Here is a 19680-nt window from a genome sequence, read left to right on the forward strand (position 1 = left end):
CTGTCTCGAAATGTTTTCGGATCATGCCAGTTTTGGCTGAGAACGGCATGAAATATTGACCGTCTGAGTGTCTTGGAATGTTTAGGATAGGAATGCTTTGGTCGAGACCATCTCGGTTTCTGTTGACCGAAACATTGTATTGAAATGAGATTTTATCCCTTGGTAATAATGCCTTTGATTCTGTTAGATTTCTAAGTTTTCTCGCATTTGATCATTTTCAGGCATCTCAATCTCAATGCCATAGTGTTGTGCGTCTTCCTCGTCAAATATGGCATCCACTAATGCATGAAATGGAAACCTACTTTCTTCTAGCTGTAATGGATAAGGAGACTGAAAAAATGCTTCTGCCAGATCTCTTCTTCCTATGTGCTCTCCTTTGTAATTGCATTTATGGTTCAATATTAACCAGGTATTATCATCATGTTTATTTGGTTACACTGAACTGTTTTTTTTTTAATTGTAATTTATGATCTTTGTGTTATAAACATTTTGTGACAATTTTATGCTTCCTTTCATCTGCTTCAGTAGACAGCTGAATGTTCTTGGAGTGTTAAATTGGTCATTAGAAGTGGTTGATTTCATTTACCACGAATTCTTGCTTCAGAACCTATTCCCTGTTATTTTCTTTCACATGTAAGTCCAGCATTGATCAATTTATTTTTTCTTGGGGTTCTACCATGTAAATCATGGTTGCTAATCTTTGTCTATTTAGTCCTACATCTTTATTGATGATGTATGATCATTCTATGGTTTGCTTTCATTTCTATCCTCATTTTCACTTTATCTCTTCGTGCTTGTGTGTTGCCTAGAGATGTCAACTTTAATGTACGAGTCTTAGATGGAGACAATTCTAGGTAAAGATTGTGGGCTTCTTCTGAGTTACCAACTCTTAAACAACCTTGGTGACGAGTGTGTTTAGTTGTTGTGGTTCTCAAAGGTGCTGTATCTTTGGACTCCATCCCTCACTGACTTCCAGCTTTCTTCTTGCTGGGTGACTTTGATGTTTTTTTTTTTGGTTTGATAAAACCATTGAATGATCATACACCATCAATCAAGATGTAGGACTAAATAGACAAAGATTAGCAACCATGATTTACATGGTCGAACCCCAAAGAAAAAAAATAATTCAATCAATGCTTGACTAACGTGTGAAAGAAAATAGCAGGGTATAGGTTCTGAATCATGAATTCGTGTCTTTGGTGTTTTTATTTCTCCTTTATGTGTTTCATATTCTTGCAGGTTAAGAGAAGAAAATTTATCCTTCCTCACTAAAATGTGCCAGCATTTGTATAACTTGCTTCAGCATGCCGTTTCTGTCATTGAGGAAAACAAGAATGATATTCAAAGTCGAGGTTGTTTTGGAGCTAGCCCATTTCCTGATGGAACAGTGTCTACTCTTGCTTCTGTTAAGAGCTTCGTTTGCTGTCCACTTTTCAGCATTTGGAGAGATCAAAATGTTATAGATGATGTCCTCTCTAGAGCTATAATTCAAGTTGTTGAGAGGCTTTTGAGGTCTCTGGCTAAACTATTTGAGGAATGTTTGGATGGCACAAAGAATGCTCAGTCTGAGCCAGAATTCTTTTCTTCTTCTGCAACATGTCCACAAAATTCTTGTCCACCTGATAGCAGTAAAGCTAGGATTGTTGATATGGAGTTGGATGTTAATGAAGATTCCACAGATATGGATGTTTTAGCTGTTAGTGGCCAGGGTCCAATTGGCATTCCCTTTTCTTCTTCCAAGTGGAAGTTCGACATGATTTCAGTGATTTCAAGCTTTTTCTTTGTTTTACCTGTTATTACATGGGAAATCATGTCTGATCTAATGGAAAAGGAAAATGACCATAAGGTGTGTTACGAATCAATGAACAAATTCGATGTTAGATTTATGTTTGTTTTGGTTGAAAACTTTCTGTGTTTTGGTTGAAAACCTTCCATTAATGTGATTGTTTTTACAGGTCCGTGAAAACATTTTATACTGTCTCTGTGAACACTTCTCCTGGTCCTCTTCAGCAAATCTTTCGGACTTGGTAAGGCTATTAGACCAAGATTTTACCATAAAACTTCAAATAGTTCTGTATGCTGAATTTTAGGCTATTCAATCATGGCTCACTTCAGGATTCCATTAATTACTTGAGCAGATTGCTGCTTATCAGTCTGATTATTCATGTTTTATGTTTCTCTTTTCTTCTTTTCAGGTCATTTCAATGAATAATATGATTGAATCACGAGTGTCAGCTAAGCTTCATTGTGCTAATATTTTAATTGCCATCCGGTCTTTGCTTGGTACTTTACTATCCTCGGTTACTGACAGAAAGGATAAAAATGTTAATCCATCTGTGCAAGGGAGGGCATCTGAGCAGGTTTCTTTACATGAAGTTGAGATTTGAGTTATCTCCTTTTGGGAACCTGATTTCTTGTGGTCTTTTTATATTTTCAGTATTTCTTGTTCTTGTTCAATATTTTGTGTTCAAAAAGAGAATTTTTTGTGGACTTGACTACTGTAGCTCCTCTGGACATATTGGGGCAGTTTTATTATATAATTTTGATAAGGAACTTAAAATCAGAAAAATGGAACAAGGAACTTAAAACCCTAACTTAGTGGTATAGTAACCTACCAAAGGGGAATGGAGAAGAAACACACAGCCATGGGGGCCAATGTTTAGTCTGAAAGTTGGGTGGAGAAAATTTATGATCACATGGATTGGTCTTTCCTTGTTTATCTTTCGAGAGGAATGGGCTTTGGGGAACAAGAGAAGAAGATGGGAATTCACATTTGCACTCCCCTTAATGATTAATTATATGGATTTGGAGATTTTTGGTCATATTAATTTATTACACTTTCTTTGAATCGTGCAATGCTTATCTATGGAGTAAAAAATAGATGAGATTAGTATTGATTGGATGATCATATTTGGGTTGTTATTTGATGTCCCTATTACACCTATTCTACTTTAAGAAAACTTTATTTGCCAAAAAGGAATGCAGTTTTTATTCATTGATCACTATTTGAGGACTGAGGTGTTATTGGATGTCCGCGTGACACTCAATCTGTTTTATGAAATTTTTATTGTCATTTCATGTGTCCTTTTTAGCATTGACCAGTTTATGTTTTAACTTCTGTCTGTTGTTTGATTTGCAGGGCTTAGTTTCCCTTGGAGATTTGGTAAACAAAATTGCTGAGGTCGATATTCTTGATTGGTCTGGACGTGTTTTGCTGATTGAATGCATATGCAATTTTGTTAAGCTCGATCCTCGCATTGGCCAGGTGATTCTATATCATATTTAAGACTCTTATGGAACTTATTTTGCTGTTTGACATTTGAATGCCTATATCTTTTTATATCTCATACATTGTTCAATGCCTCAGTTGGTTTTGGGATCAGCCAATGTGGAGTTTGATTCACTTAGGATGATCCAAAGTTGATACACTTAGAGGAAAACCCGAAATGAATGATACACAAACAGTAACTTGCCAGTCCTTTTTTTTTTTTGATTAATAAGAATTCATTTATTAAGAGGGTACAATCGAGATGACCAAACCAAGAAGGAGACACTATAAACAAGAAAAAAAAACAGGGCATAACAAAGCAAACCGGAGAGGAGGATTCCATTACACCGCAATAAAACAAACCCACTCCCATCTCCTCATGAGGTATTCGAAGAAAATCCGCTTGGTTTTCCTTAAAGATTTAACTCCAAGGGAATAGGAGACCCAAAGTAAAGATAATAATTTCTTGGACCAAAATTTCCTTATCTTAAAAAATCTGAGCATTCCTTCCTTTCCAAATCCCCCCAAAATGGAAGGAGATGATGCTCCATAACTTCCTCTTGAATGCCACAAGTCTCAAATCAAGAGAAACCCAACTTTCAATCAATTCTTGGATAGGGAGCACCAAGAGAGGCTGAACATGCTTGAGAAGTGAGACCAAATCTCTCTAGCCAAATGGTAATGAAGTAAAACGTGATCGATTGACTCCCCATCCATCTTACACATACCACAAAAATTTGCTGAAATAACACGCCTCCTGATAACATTTTCCATTGTCAAAATCTTCCCCAAAATAGCAGCCAAAATGAAGAAGGAAATTTTTGGAGGAACTTTTGGGCCTCAAACTTCCACCGTGGGAAAGTGCCAAAACTACACATGGGAAAGGCCAAGATATTAAGATTTCACCAAAAACATCCCTTTCCTATGAATCACCCAACGATGAGTGTCCAATCATTAAAGCCCCTCCTTAAACCAGTCCCATACCACCATACATATGCATATATGATTTAGATGAGTTCTACTTGAAAATAGTAAATAAACTAATTAATAATATATTTATTTGCTTAAAAGTACCAAAAAAATGGAAATAACTTTACATAAAACAAGTTTTGTGTATCTCATTTATACCCTAGATACATATGTATTGAAAGACGCCAACATGGCAAAGCCAAGAGGAACAATATGAACCAGGGGCTGTGAATTGCAATTCAAACATTGATTAGGCTTGGTCCTTTCCTTGATAGAGTCATAGAGATGATTCGAGCCATCATATGTATAATGTAAACCTGAACATAAAGAGCTTGTTAAGTTGGTCTTGAGATTCGATGTAAGGTCTTTAATTACTAAAAACAGATAAAAGTAAAATAAAGCTCAAAGCCAATTTAATTTTATGCTGCTATCTTTGATTTAGACTAGAAACTCAATGAGAAATTGAGGCATATCTTTTTCCTCCTTTCTCTTCTTAAAAACCGTTATAGTTGCTCGGTGCAGATTATCAATAAAAATAAAAGAGAACAAAATACTAAAAACCTTGACAAGCAAGGGTCGATCCACAATTTCCTTGTAAGATGGGATTGGGTATGTATCTTGAGGTGAGGTAGTGTTGGGTTGGGAGTCTTTGGGTAGTGATCGTTCCTTGTTTTTTCTTTTTGCTCTTTTTCTATATCCTTTGGGTTGTTCATCTTGACCTTCCTTTTTTCTCTGAATAGACTATTTTTACTTATAAAAAAAAGTTGATGGGTTTCTTGTCTATTTAATCCATCTTCTATTCCATGTTCTATTTTCTTTTTCTGTTTTTATTTTTTGGATGGTTTGTTGTCTTAAATAGGTGGATGAATTTGCTAGGGTTGGCAAGGCAGAAGAATAGATTCGATTGATTGTGTTTTTTGCTTTACTCATTTCATATTAACCTCTAGAGGCATTGATAACCTAAGATGCTTATGTACAAATTCCAGTGCAGACACTGATACAAGAAACAAGATATTTCATTTCCTTCAATCCAAGATACAGATACTGACACAGATAGCTTATCTAATATGTTTGTACTACGGTTTAATTTAGCCCTTTTAAGCTAAGTATAATTTTCTTTGTACTTGCATCATGTTAGATGTAATGCAACACATGATATTGCAAAGTCTTGCCCTATGGTTTGTTACAATATGATGTATATATTTTTATGGATAGATTATACAAGCAAATTTTTAAGAGCCAGTAAATTTAAGTTAAGAAGGAAATGAGAAAACAAAAAGGTTGAAGTACCTGTGAAATATTGGGTATCAGGGTCAATTTCATATCATGTGGGTATGGATATGCTATGTAGATTGAAGTATCTGGGTTTCGTAGTGATAAAATGATAACGACATTTATTCCTCTAACATGTTATTTCCATATAAAGCCTCATGTTAAATGGGCTTTAATTCACTGTGATTTCAAGGAAGTGCTTTCTTAGGTTTTTGTTTTATATTTGCAACTGGTGATGTATGGGGAGGGAACGGTGCTTTTTCCCCTCCTCTTTCTTTTTCTCATCTTTTAATCTCCCTTGGTAGGTCAGATTGACCTCCCGGTAGGTTACTTCGTAATTATTATGTTATCTTGATTCCACACCCATAAAAAAAGAAGAAGAGTTATTTGGTTACTGTGCTTTATTTCTGAACAGGTGATAATTGAGAGACTTTTTACGATGCTTCAAGACACTGACTATCGAGTCAGGCTCTTCTTGGCTAGACGTATTGGCATTCTTTTCCAGACATGGGATGGCCATGATGAGCTCTTCAAGGATATTTGGTGAGCATTAAATTACACGTTTCTTGGTTTGAATGGTCACTGTATAATAATTTATGAGTTAAGATCTTGTGACTCTTAGATGCCTTGGTTCATAAATTTGATGATTCCTTTCTTTCTATTGTGTACTGTCTACCAAATCTGCTCAGGCACCTGCTCCTATTCTCATTCACATTCTGTCTCCCTTTCATCGAAAATTTTCAGCTCGAATGGAGATAACTTAAATTGTATAGTTTTGATTTCATTTACATCTTTTGTCTAAAGAGAAGAAGAAAAAAACTGTCATTGCATTTTGGATTATAATCCTCTTTACTGGAGTCTGAATTCCCAAGACGAATGTTATCTATTCTGTACATGTAGATTTTGTTTTGTGTGCCATTGATCAAAATTCCTTCCTTTTCTTTTTTTCTGAGAGTGTCGATGCTGCCCATTTGGTCCTTTTGGAAGCTGGTTCAAAACTGTGATGATGGAATATAAGTTCGGTGAGATCCTTCTGCAAAAGATTGTTTTATCTAATCGTTACTCCTCCCCTGCTAGAGCTTTTTGGGATATGCAAGTTCCCTCCAGTGGCATTCTTTGTTTGGACTAACCATGTTGGATAAGATCGTCACTATTGAACACTTTATTAGCCTTGGTTTTAGAATCCCAAAGGTGTGCCAAGTGTTGAATTGTGAAGTAGTCAGTGGATCATCTTCTCAAACACTGTCCATTCTCCTGGGACGTTCGGATGTTTATTTGTGTAATTTTTGATCTGATGCACAGTCCCCAATAGGTGTTCCATTCATAATTTTGAGTTTCTTTCCCCCGAACCTTCCGAGGCATGCACAAAATTTCCCTGTTGACATAGTGATACTTAGTGACATCTTTCTTGTCATTCCACGGAAAGTTTTGTAACAACATACTGATTTCTTAATAATGCACTTTGGGATGGAAAAAGCACATACAATAAACAGGAAGATTAGACAACTTGGTTGTATGCTTTAAATCTTAAGCAACACCACCTTTCCCACTTTTGGATAAATAGCATGACTTCCATGGAGCCAACCTCTTACAAAATTGCTCAATGATTGGATCTCAAAGAGCTTTAGAACGACAGCTGACTTCTAACGAGTTTCGAAATATTGGAAAACTGCCTATGCCACACCTTGGGATTTTGCAATGTTCCCATTATTGTTTACCACTCCTTTCTTGATAACTTTACTCGTGGTCAAACTTATCCTTGATGACAAATCTGCTGCAAAACAACAAGATAAACCTGCCAGGAACCTTATCTGAGTGTGGGATGCTATGATGAAAAGTAATGTATCATCTGCAAATTGTAAATGACATATCATCGGACCATTAATGCCTAACCAGGAATTTACGATTGACGTGGGAAGGAAGTATGGACTACCTGTAATCTCACATAACCAATAAAATCGAGCTGAGCTTCTCACTTTGGGCAGTTAGCAATAATTTTTGTGTGGACTTCTGGAAATCTTTTTGGCAAGGAAATTTTGTTGCTTGGCAGGGAATTTGGAGTCATGGGTACATGACACATGTAAGATCTATTGCTCATGCAATTTAGGATTCTCATTTTGGTCAACCGGATGCGGAAGCTTTTACTTGAAGAGTGCTCTTGGCCTAGTGAATATTGCTTATTCTGGTGTTTTTCGGTGGTGGTTAAAATTGGCGTTCGAACTGATGGGTAAAGATAATTTTATTAAGAAACCAGCTTGCAAACTAATGAAGATCTTTATGCTGGAGCTCTAGTTTCCATTGCTTTAGATATCATTCTCCCCATAGCATTTGCCACCAACACAGATCAAGAGAGAAAACAAGTCACTTTTCCTCAAATGCTAGAAACTCATGAAATATCCAGTTGGAGCCTCATTTGACTGCATACCTTGTGCCAAATACCATCCTCCTTAGGATGTATTCTAAAAGCCATGATTTACATGATCGTATGCTTTATACTTGTCTGTTTTGCTCACAATTCTCGGGACTCCTTGGAAGCTACATATTCACTAGTGATAAGAACCCCATCAAGAATTTTCCTGTCCATAATGCCCTTTGTTATGGTGATATCACTAGAGGTGAGAGTAGCAAGGTTTAAAATCTTGTTTGGAGGCAATGTTTGGGTTAGGAGAAAAAGTGAAACCAGGTTGACCGAAATATTCAGATACATTCGGAGACAATCTGTAACATTTAATTTTTTGGAATAATGTTTTGGTTGAACATCGTTGAGACCAATGTTTTAGCAATAATCTTATACACACTTCCTACCTCATTGATAGGTCTTAAATCAGAGATATTTTTTGTGCCTTGCTTTTTTAGGAATTAAATAAATTCAAGTGTTATTAGAGCAATTATCAGGATTTGCATCTTTCTAAAATTCTTGCACCACCTTCATAAAATTCCTGTGTATCACTTCCTAGCAAGTCCTTGTATTCCTCTGTCAGTTTGATAGAGCCAAGGATCTAAAGGCCTTTCTGCCCATATAAGATCTGAATTGATGTTACTAAAATATAAGCCATCTATAGATGGTGGTCAGTTGATAGAAGAATCTAAGTTCAATTTAGTGTAAAATCCACCACCGTTTCCCTATCTTCCTCAATTCTTCTAAATATCTACCATAATTTCTCCTTGGCTTATTGTTGCATCTTCCTTGAGCATTACCAATCCATTGGAAACAATGCACCCTTCAACCATTGTACCTTCGAATGCTATCTCCATTTTTCTCCTACAACGTAAAAGTTTTTGGTAGTCCACCTTAAGAGTAATCTTCTTACTTTTCTCTTTCAAGGACTGATTCTGCCCCCTCTTCCATCGATAGGACTGATTCGGTTCCTTTCTCCGTCTATCGATGATGGCTATCTCTTCCATAATAGATTTCATTTTGAGATATTCTCTTCATAATTTCATTTTGAGATATTCTTTAACTCCTTCCTTTGAGTGACTGTAACTTCTTATTGAGCACTTACCTAGCTCTTCCTTCCAAAGAAAATGAATACCACTGTTTATTTTGTCTAGGAAGTATGGAACCTTAAGCCACATTTATTCTTGAAAAGTAAAATGGATGGAGGAATATTGGTACAGCCAGAAGGGAACATGATCTGAGCCTTCCCTCCCCCCCTTTAAATCACGAGCTTAGAAACATTATAAAAATGATCCTCCGAGCTCCTAATTATCAAGAATATATACAATAAAGGAACCTTTTGTGCACAAGGTACTTTCTTCCTAAACCTAATTTTTCTGATAATTTTTTTTTTACTTGTCAAGAACGGAGGGAAATTGCTTGAAAGGATAATATTGGAAGAAATACCAATTTAGGGCAGTGATAAATAAGGCCTCTAAGGATTGTCTCCATATAATATTTATGGATAAGAGCCTCTCTCTCACATTACACTTTTAGTTCTGATTCCTTCCATTCAAACTCTTTTAAGAACACAACAATATTTTGTAGAAAAAGCGCAACACTTTTGTTTGTTTTTTTTTTCTTGAAAATAAGTTTTGGTTCTTGTCTTGACATTTTGGGTATTTCCAACGCACACACAAAAATTGTAGACTATGTTTTTTAAATAGTATAAATGGTAGTGGTGGGTACGAATGTAGAAAAGTAACCTAGGGTTTAGAGAGGATAAAAGAGAGAGGTGAAGAGAAGAGAAGAGAAGAGGAAGAAAATGTACCTGAGAAAAAGTACTTTTTTAATTCCTTTCATTCCTATTTATATTAGAGACATGATAAGTAGGAAAAGACGAAAAAGGACATAAGGATAAAAATAAACATATGTAATACCATACAACAGGAGCTAAAAGTAGGATTCGAGGAAAAATTGACTTAAAAACAAATATTTTGTTTTATGTAAATCTTTAGGTGTCATATTTTCAACCCACCATCCTTGCTGGGGATTCTAGTAAACTTCGTTTGTCAGTTACCTCAACTTTAAAAATATTGTCCTTTTCTAGATCCCCCTCCAAAAAGAAAGAAAGACAAAGTAAACTGAATAAAACAGGAAAGAAAGATAATGATAAATGAACTTGTTGTAGACAACTTACAGTAGTACCGTGCTGACCTTTTCTTCAAGTATGTGGTAAAAGGCGATGCAGGTTTGTTACTCAGTTAAGTTTTGTATCAATGGATTTATGCATGGCCTGAACCCCAAATAGGCTGTGCAGCTGTGTTTATTTTCTTCAAAGTATTGTTTATGTTGTTCTGTTATTGTTTTGGAATTCATCTTGTAGTTCTTTTTAAAATCTCTTTTGATTGTATGAGGATGGTAAGTTTTGAACTTTTTTTCTGAAACGTTGTACGACTTTCCAATTTTACCTAGTCAAGAGGCTTATTTCCAGTACTGAATTTACTTACCCTATTTTTCCAGTTCCAACTTTGGTGTCAAGTTGGTGATGTCCTCAAAAGAAAAACTTGTTACGGAAAGGGAGGTCTTAGCTGCTGGTCCTCAGACCCGTCCAACAATGGAGACTATTATTGTTACTCTAGCACATGTTGCATTTTATAGTGAAAAGATAGAAGTAGAGGTACTGAAAAATGCTGTTGAGGTTTGATGCATGATTACAACCTTTGGGTTTCTTTAAGTTAATATTGTAGACGAAGCCTAATCTTTGTTCCTATTAGTGCAGGATATTGTTTTTCGTAAAGCATTCTTCTATTGTGCATAATTTTGAATCACATTTTTGTTTTTTAGAGGGGGGGTGGTTCAAATTATACTAGAATTTCTCTACATGTTAATGTAATTAAAGAATTTATGAATAACATAGGAAAATAAGGCCAAGATGGCTTCCTTACAAAAAGGAAAATAAACAAAGTCACTCCCTAACATGGTACACCAATTCCCACCTTAAAAAGGAGTCCTCAAAAAAGACCTTTTGAACTCATTGAAAAGTTTGCACAAAAAAATAAAAACCCTATAATGGAGTTATTTTCCTTAGATAATGCTCTTTCTCTTCAAAGATTATGCTGTTTATTACTTTCCAGAAACCTTAGCAAATAGCAAAAGGAGTTAAAGACCATATGATCCTCTCTTTGTGCGACAATGCCCTAGTCTGCTTACTTTGGAAAAAGGGCTGTAATCGAGCTTGGAAAACACCAAGTGGTGTGGAAAAGATTAAGGAAATGCAACTAGACCTCCCTAACAAAAGAATAGTGAACCAACTGATGATGAACTGATTCTGTATTGGATTTTCATGGAGAAAAAAATTTCACTATGATAGTACTCCTAGCAATAATTTGGTCATTGTGAAATTTGCAACCATTCCTTTATCCGTTTCTCTGAATTCACTTTCATCTCTGTGTCATCATTTCTTACAGTTTAAATAAAATATTTTTCTCCATATTTTCGTTATTTCCGCAATTTCAATCATTTTCTTGTAGATTGTCCGCAGTTCTATCTTCAAATGTTTCTACAAAATATTTCCAGTTTCCAGGCTGACTGCAATAGACATCGAGAATGAAAATTTAAATTTCTCTTGCTTATCAAAAGAAAAAAAAAAAAAAATTCAAGTTTCTCTAGTTAGATTAGATAATACAACTACTTATGTAGCCATTACAAGCCTAGTCATGGTGATCCATTTTATATAAAAATGAAATTGGGAGGTAGATGCCCAGTTTTTTTAAATAACTTCACATAATAATGATGGTATAAGGAGGGCTCCTCCATGACCTGCTGTTTTTTATTTTTCTTCTGTAATAAATTTTTTCTACCTATAAAAAACCTTCTTAATAGCATAAAGATTTAGTACATAGTTCTACACGTGTGAGCTAAAGAGTGTAACAAATTACAGCAACTATTATATTTCATGACTTCGTTATAGAATATTTATTTTGATATTACCTTTTCTTTCATTCTTTATTTCTCAAGGATCTATATTGTTGTTTTCTTTAGTGACATCCTATGGAATTTGCAGGCTATTTTCATGATATGTGTAGCTGCAGCAATCAATCCTTGCCAAAGGTATCATCTTTCGCAAATTTTGCTTACATACAAATCTCTTGGTTTATTTTGATTCCTGTTATTTTTCCACAGGGAACTGGTTTATGCAGTACTTGACAATATTTCAGGACGCCTTGAGTACCCAACTAGGTCAAAGGTGAGAAATGTTTCTTCTCTTTACCAATTTTTTTTGCTTATAGTGAATGGATTGGTTTGGAAACTTTCAGATTTCATGAGACAGATTGAATTGCTGTGTAGTTGGACATATTCATATTCTAAGTACATTCATTTAAAAGTTTTAATCAATAATTTGTGGAAGTTCATGTGGTTGTTTCTCACTGCATTTTGGGATGTTTTGAGTTTTTTGCAGTACTTGGAGGAACTTTTGGGAGTGATTCTTTTTTCTTGGGTCTCTTGCGGTGTTAGCATAGCGGCACTTGTGGAAGTATGTGCATTTTTTTTTCTGGACACTTTCAATTTGATGGTAACAGTGAATAGAAAATTAACAATTTAATGTGTTATGCAATGCAATATTCTGTTATTTATTTATTTATCATGTTGATCATCATTGTTGTCGGCAAACTCTTATCCCCATTATATGGGCTCTGCTCAAGGAATCTTGTTCCTTCATTTTGTTCATCCCCAAGCTTGGGTGTGGATTTGTTCCCTGTGTGGTTATTGAATAAGATAAAACATGTGGTTCAACACATTTTACATATGGGATAGGCTGATATGAAGCTTATTTGTTTAAATGTCTCTCTAAATCTTTTTGAGGCATTATTTCCATTTTGAGTTATAATTCTGTTATCATGTGATGGAAATATTTTACAAATTGTGAAAATGATGAAAAGATTGTGTAAAAAAGGCATTGAAGTTCTTGGAAATGATAATATTGACTAAAAATATGGCTCTAGATAGAATTTAATGGTGAAATTGGATTCGTGTTACCAACCCCAATATCTGGTTTGAGGCACAGATGATGATGACATTTAATGAGAAATGTAAGACTTATTACAGCCTCCATCCACACAATATTTTTAGTCATCATCTTTTTAGAGCCTTCAAATGCGCTGAAACAGTCTTCACTTGTCCTGTCAATGGTCTTAGTTGCACATACCTGTTAATAATAGTCTTAGTTGCACTTGCTTATGCAATCTCAGTCGACTTTGCTTTATATATTGTCCTATGGGTAGTTGGAAATATTTTTAAATTAAAAAAAAAAAACTGTTCATGAATCTTTTGTGTGATTTTGCATCTTTGAGCAGATTTTATGTTTTTTCTTGTGGTGTCTAATAGTTTGCTTGATTTTTGTTATTTGACCATACAACTTATGTTCATTGCAGATACGTAGTCTTTTTGTTCTTGATTCGGAACCTAATTACTTCATGCAATATTGCTGCCCATGGCTTCTTCCCGCACTAGTTTTGAGTGGGAACACCACTAATGTAAAGTGGATTGCCACGGTAGGAAACTTGGACTTCTACATGTACTCTCATCATAGCTTTGGAGCTATATTCTTTATAGTCTTTTACTAAATGTTGGATTTGAATAGAACTGAATAAATTCATTTTTGAGACAATTTTTTACACTATTGAACTCGTGTCTTATGTGAAATATCCTCACTCTGGAGTAGGGATGTTTTATTTTTCTTTTTCTTTTTATTTTTGTAACAGTCAGTATTCATTTCCCTTAGCTCATATACATGTTTCCTTATTGTTGGTGCACTTTTATTTTACTGATCTGTAGTTTATTTTCAATAGGTTGTTGGTCAACCATTGGCAGTTCTTGCAAAAAACCAATTTGTGCCAATTTTTGCAGTATGTATGGCATTGCATTGCAGTAAGAAGCCAGGGAGGGTTAATGGAGCACTGGTACTTCAGGATTCACTGTTACATATTGCAGAAATGTCTGAGCATGAACGAGATAGCCTCATTAAGAAACATATGGTTTGCATTTTCTTCCTTCATAGAATATTTCAGAAAATGTAGAAATTGGAAGAGAATTTTGATGTAGTGCTTAACCATTGCTTTTAACAATTTCTTGCTAGATTGAAATAATGAAGTATTCATTTGAATAGCCCATGTTGTTAGAGTTGGAATTTCTTTTGTGCAAACATTATTATATGCATTACAATAGGAAATAAAATTCAAATAGTTGTACACGTGGTTCTATTGTTTTTTCAAAGAAATTCATTAGAAAGTTATGATGAACGTATCTCTGTTGAAAGAAGCTCACCAAGAGTTCTTGCATCATAGTCTCCTGTTAGTTGTACTGACTGCTAGTCTTCCACTGGCTTTTACATGTTCCTTGACAATTTTCTCATCTTATTGAAGAGTACGAACGATAAATTTAATAAAAATTCTAATTACTAATTAAAAAAAATACAAAAAGGCTAACATATCTATACTGCAATTTTGAAAAGAACACACCATGAGGCATCACTCGTGGTGAGGCTTCTTTTGCCATCTTTTCCGCCCCCAAAAAAGGCTCTATACTATCAAAATATTATAATTCTATTAAGTGTAATTTTGCAATTTTATTCTAGGGTTATTCTAATAATTGCAAAGTTTTCCTATTTTTTGATTTTAAAAAAAATATTTTTTCTATTCTTTAAAGAACAAAAATTTGTGCTACGCTACTGCATATGCTATTCTTTACTAGATTGTTACCTTCCATTTATCTTGTTCATCTTTTTTTCCTGCTGTTGTTTGTAGGTATCGATTGTCAACTTCATTTTGTCACTTTCCTCTTCTGCTTCAGATCCTTCAGTCCCTTTTTTTTCCAGGGATACAATTGTTCTTACAATACAAACGGTCGTTGATGGATTCTTGGAGATGTACTCAAATTTCTCTTTTTCCACTTACAATTTTATATGTATTGGTTGATGTCGATGAAGATCTCATGTTCCAGTGTTCTATTTTACTTGATTTTTGCAGGGATGACCACCCTACAAATGTTGGTATTGTTGATAAAATCAACATATTTCGTGCTGATAGAGTATTTATGGTGATATTTAATTTCCATCTATGAAACGTTTTGTCTTCAATGTCAACCTGCCAACTATCCTTTTATTTAATCCTATCATTGTTATTCATTTCCTAAAATTGGCTACCATTGCCATTTTGCAGTTTATAGTAGAAATGCATTACAAAATTTCTGCAGCAGCTCATTATAGGCACAAATGTCAACGATTATCTGGAATTGAGGTGCTTATCAGTATTCTTGGGCATAGAGCTGCAGTTTCAAGCACTTCTAAGTAAGTAGTTAGCTCAGTTATCCTTCAATCTATTTAATTGCAACCGTGGTTCCAAATTCCATATTTTCTCGTAATGTCACTGTCAAGATGTCTTGGTCTCGGTGGTGACCAAAAAGAGACATTGGACTTTTGTCTCAGGTTTGTCTTGGATTGTCTTTGTATTTCTCATAAGGTATTGAATCAGACACATAACAGTCTTGGGTTTTCCCTTGATTGAAGCAATGCCTTGATATGAGATTTTGAACCATGGCTACAGCCATTTAAACCTTTGAAATTCAAGTAGGTGTTTGTTCTTTCTTTGGCATCTATTGCTTCAGTGTATTGAATAATTTCCAATATGGCTTTTTAAAATATTGCAGTGTTATGCATTTTTTCTTGTCTATAATTTATGTGAATGTATGTAATACATTTGGTACTCGCAGTATGTAAAAAAAGAAAGTATAGTTTTGGCTGCCTCAATGTATTATTTATTCCAAGAACTTGTCAGGTTATATTATATTATTAATTCGGGAATATGTTCTAGACTTTGTTTTATTAATTTTACGCGTACAAATTCTATCCACGATAGTTCATTTTCTATCCTTTTTGTTTTTGTTAGCTTAGTAAGAGGATTAAAAATAGAGTATAAACAATAACCGTCTGATTTTGGTAATTGCTCAGATATTTTGGGATGTTCCAGAAATAAAAGAAACCATTACAACAATCAGTCAATCTACTGACATTTATAATTTTGAAACTTTTTCTGCAATGGTTTGATTTGTTGAGGCTATTGAACCGATTGGCTTGTCATTTTATGATGCGAAATGGAAGAAAAAAAATGAAAATTTTGAGGTTGGGATATGTGGTAAGTATTGCAAGTTTTTAAAAAGTTCAACCTTGACGTCTTAGTTTCTATGAGATGTGCTTGATAGTTATATGGTTGTGTTAGTTTTTAATTTTACTTTTGACATATCTGACTAGTGTATTCTAAAATATTTCCATAACCGTAATTGTCAAATTGATTGAAACAATGCCAGTGTATTTCCATTCACACTGTATATATATATAGGGTAGCGTTCAGCAGACAAGGTTGGGAGAAAAAAATGGTTCTATATGGCTTAAAAGTTTCGGATTGGGCTGATTTTTTGTGAGGATGATCTCTATGGTCAGGAGATCACCCTCACAAAAAATCAGCCCAACCTGAAAATTCTAACCCCATCAAAAGTGATTTACAAATTAATGGTAAAAAAAGGACGGTCCGCAATTCTAAACCACTTTTGATGGGGTTAGAAGTTTCAGATTGGGCTGATATTTTGTGAGGATGATCTCACTATAGAGATCATCCTCATAAAACATCAGCCCATTCAGAAACTTCTAACCCATATAGGACAATTATTGTCTCCCTAATGTTGTTTGTCGAACGGGACCCATATATATATATATATATATATATATGGGGTAGCGTTTACTGGACAACGTTGGGAGACAAAATTTGTCTTATATGGCTTAAAAGTTTCGGATTGGGCTGATTTTTTGTGAGGATGATCTCTATGGTGAAGAGATCATCCCCACAAAAAGTCAGCCCAATCCAAAACTTATTACCCCCTCAAAAGGGGTTACAAATTAATGGTAAGAAATCAACGTCCACAATTCTAAACCACTTTTGATGGGGTTAAAAGTTTCAGATTGGGCTGATTTTTTGTCAGGATGATCTCCTCACCATAGAGATCATCCTCATAAAAAATAGCCCAATCTGAAACTTTTAATATAGGAAATTTTTTGTCTCCCAATGTTGTTTCCCTAACGTTGTCCCCTGAACGGGACCTATATATATATATAGGGTGGCGTTCGGAGCCCCGAGAGCCAAACATTGTGCCAAACATTTTTTGAATGTATGGGTTAGAGGTTTCAGAATGGGCTGTTTTTTTGTGAGGATGATCTCTATGATGAGGAGATCATCCTCACCAAAAATCAGCCCATTCTGAAACTTCTATCCCCATACAAAATTGGATGGTCCACGATTCTTCAACTTGTAAACTAGGGTTAAAAGTTTCGGAATGAGCTGATTTTTGGAGAGTATGATCTCTTCACCATAGAGATCACCCTCACACAAAATCAGCCCATTCCGAAACTTCAAGCCCCTATTTTGAAAAATGTTTGGCACAATGTTTGGCTCTCTTTAGGGCCTCCGACATTTCCCATATATATATGAACTCAATTAATAATATTGGTAGTTTGTTATATTAGTAGTTTACGGAATAAGACAGTTGATGGAAAACCAATTTCATATAGCATGTGGATATGAAACTTTTGAGCGTGAAAGTGTGAATTATTATACTCTTTTTTTTTCCCTTTCCCCCTTCTTTTATGAGTGTTTTTCCTGATTTTTTTTCTATATTTAAAATTATGTATCTATTTAGTTATAAATGCTTATGAGAATTAGAATTTGAGGATTTGGCTAGAGAAATTTCCACACATTAACGTTTATTACCTTTGTCCAGCCAGCCTTGGGGATCTGTATGGCCTGTGGTTTTTTGCTTATGGGATGGGCTGGCCCTGTTGCACTCCAGGCCTGTCCCTTGGGTTCCCTAAAGTTACTGGGATGGCTTCACAAATGTTTGCAGACAGAGTTTATTGATTTACATATTGACTACTTGATTTGTTGTTTTTAGTTTCTACGATTTTTTTAAACATAATTTCTTGATCTTTCAATTGCATAAAAATATCCTTTTTAGAATGGGCAAATATTCTTCAACCATTTGTACGGCATTATGTATCATCTATGTTTTTCTTTTTTAGACCTTCGGGGTATATGTTTCTAGTTATAACCTTGATAAAGAGTTTCTTTCTTCGTTTAACTTCATCATTTAATAATTGAATATTTATCAAAACTATTTTTATTTCTGATAGTATGTAACTGTGTTTGTATTGTTATAATCATTAATCACTAATAAGTAACACAAGTATAGAATGTGGTGTTGTTTACGTGATTTAATCATTATTTTTCAAACGTCAAATTAAACAAGTGTTCTGAATGATCATGTGAAAAAACAACAAAACACACAAGTGTTCTTTGAAATGCTGGATAATTGCAGCTTCAAGTTTTACAACCTACATGAATTTTCCTTGCACCTTCAAGCTTAATACTTCATATATATTTATATTTTTGATACCTTGGGTATCTGAGCATTTAGAGCACCCGACTAATCCCATGGGGCATGCATGTTATATGATTTCAGATTTAATTTTTGGGCTTTTGCAGTTACCTGTTCAACTTAATTGGGCAATTTATTGGTTGTCAAGCTCTACAAGATCAATGTTGTCTTATTCTATCGAAGTTACTTGAAGCTTTTAAAAATAGAACTACAAAAGATGTAACCAGTGTGCTAGGTGAACAACTTCAGGTCTTTTCATCTGCCATTTAGTCGTTTAGAAACTATGCTTTAAGTATTTCTAACCTAACTTCTTAATTTTTTTTTTATATACTAATCGACTGTTAGTTTCTTGTAATGCAGTTTTTGGTATCAAAATTGGTTGCATGTTGCATTCCTTCCGAAAATAGTGAAGGAATTTCTAGCATCCCATCTTCTCAAGTTGTATCTTTGCTTCACCAGTTAACCGTGGATTCAGATCCTTCTATTTATGATTACATCCGGGTATGTTTAGATGGAAAATGATTTCTTTGGTCTTTTTATTACTTGGCATTTGTATGTGACTGTTTATTAGCGTGATCTCTCTGTCTTTCTGAACAAATATAAACATTTTGCACTTCTATTTTCTTAAAATTTTAGTGGCATACTTTTTCCTTTGATTATTACCTTTGTCAGGAATTGGAACCCTTTCCCGAAATTGATTGCTTTGATGGGATACGGAGGTTTCATCAGGAACTTTGCAAAGCCTACTCTCCAAGGGACCACTTTTTGAAGGTAACTAGGTTTAGACATCAGACAAGATTATATCATCTTATCATTTAATGAGGATCATGTTCTTAAACTTTACTATTCTTTACTTTCCTAACTTGCATGATGTGCTCCTTTTTTAGTTTGTCAGGCGAAGTGCTCATCTTCCTCAGAGATTACTTTTGTGGAGGTGCTTAGCCTTTCTTTCTTATTTGATGTGAATTTCAGTATTTATGGATTTGTCATGTAAACTTCAGATTAACATTTTCATTTAATTTGTTTTTACAGTCTTCAAACACTACACAAAAAATTAATCATGGGAGAAATTATTGGGCCGGAAAAGAATGTGGAAGACAGGGTGGGGCAGTTAAATAGTTGGCATTGTCAACCTGAAATTGTATCTGCTGTATGGATTCTAGTCGGCATCTGTGGTTCGAATGATGCGAATAATATTAGAGCATTGGTGTCCGACTTCATTTCTAGGGTATCCTTGTGATCAGTGTTTTACATATTTTATTTATCCTTGCTCTAATGCTTTATTTGTATGCATTTTGGATTTGTGAGGCAT

General features: G+C 34.7%; 1 protein-coding gene across 4 annotated transcripts in view; it reads left to right on the top strand.

Moving 5' to 3' along the window:
- Nucleotides 1-19680, top strand: part of ATM (Serine/Threonine-kinase ATM-like protein) — a 74456-nt gene that overhangs the window by 19587 nt on the left and 35189 nt on the right. For 2 of the 4 annotated variants that reach the window (XR_015180055.1, XR_015180056.1), the window contains exons 20-39: nucleotides 222-409; nucleotides 1240-1846; nucleotides 1956-2027; nucleotides 2196-2375; nucleotides 3140-3265; nucleotides 5925-6052; nucleotides 10410-10566; nucleotides 11953-11999; nucleotides 12072-12135; nucleotides 12349-12423; nucleotides 13322-13441; nucleotides 13739-13924; nucleotides 14693-14814; nucleotides 14915-14984; nucleotides 15107-15234; nucleotides 18476-18617; nucleotides 18729-18869; nucleotides 19041-19139; nucleotides 19256-19302; nucleotides 19401-19596. Coding sequence is in view for 1 of the 4 variants with exons in the window: in XM_086448182.1 (XP_086304308.1) it covers nucleotides 222-409; nucleotides 1240-1846; nucleotides 1956-2027; nucleotides 2196-2360; nucleotides 3140-3265; nucleotides 5925-6052; nucleotides 10410-10566; nucleotides 11953-11999; nucleotides 12072-12135; nucleotides 12349-12423; nucleotides 13322-13441; nucleotides 13739-13924; nucleotides 14693-14814; nucleotides 14915-14984; nucleotides 15107-15234; nucleotides 18476-18617; nucleotides 18729-18869; nucleotides 19041-19139; nucleotides 19256-19302; nucleotides 19401-19596 (2880 nt within the window). In the remaining 3 variants the exon portion in view is untranslated. The remainder of the gene's footprint in view (nucleotides 1-221; nucleotides 410-1239; nucleotides 1847-1955; nucleotides 2028-2195; nucleotides 2376-3139; nucleotides 3266-5924; nucleotides 6053-10409; nucleotides 10567-11952; nucleotides 12000-12071; nucleotides 12136-12348; nucleotides 12424-13321; nucleotides 13442-13738; nucleotides 13925-14692; nucleotides 14815-14914; nucleotides 14985-15106; nucleotides 15235-18475; nucleotides 18618-18728; nucleotides 18870-19040; nucleotides 19140-19255; nucleotides 19303-19400; nucleotides 19597-19680) is intronic. The other 2 variants (XR_015180057.1, XM_086448182.1) reach the window with 1 other exon arrangement.

Source organism: Akebia trifoliata, chromosome 7 (assembly GCF_017979445.1).
Source record: "Akebia trifoliata isolate Shusen 1 chromosome 7, ASM1797944v1, whole genome shotgun sequence".
Lineage (NCBI taxonomy): Eukaryota > Viridiplantae > Streptophyta > Magnoliopsida > Ranunculales > Lardizabalaceae > Akebia > Akebia trifoliata.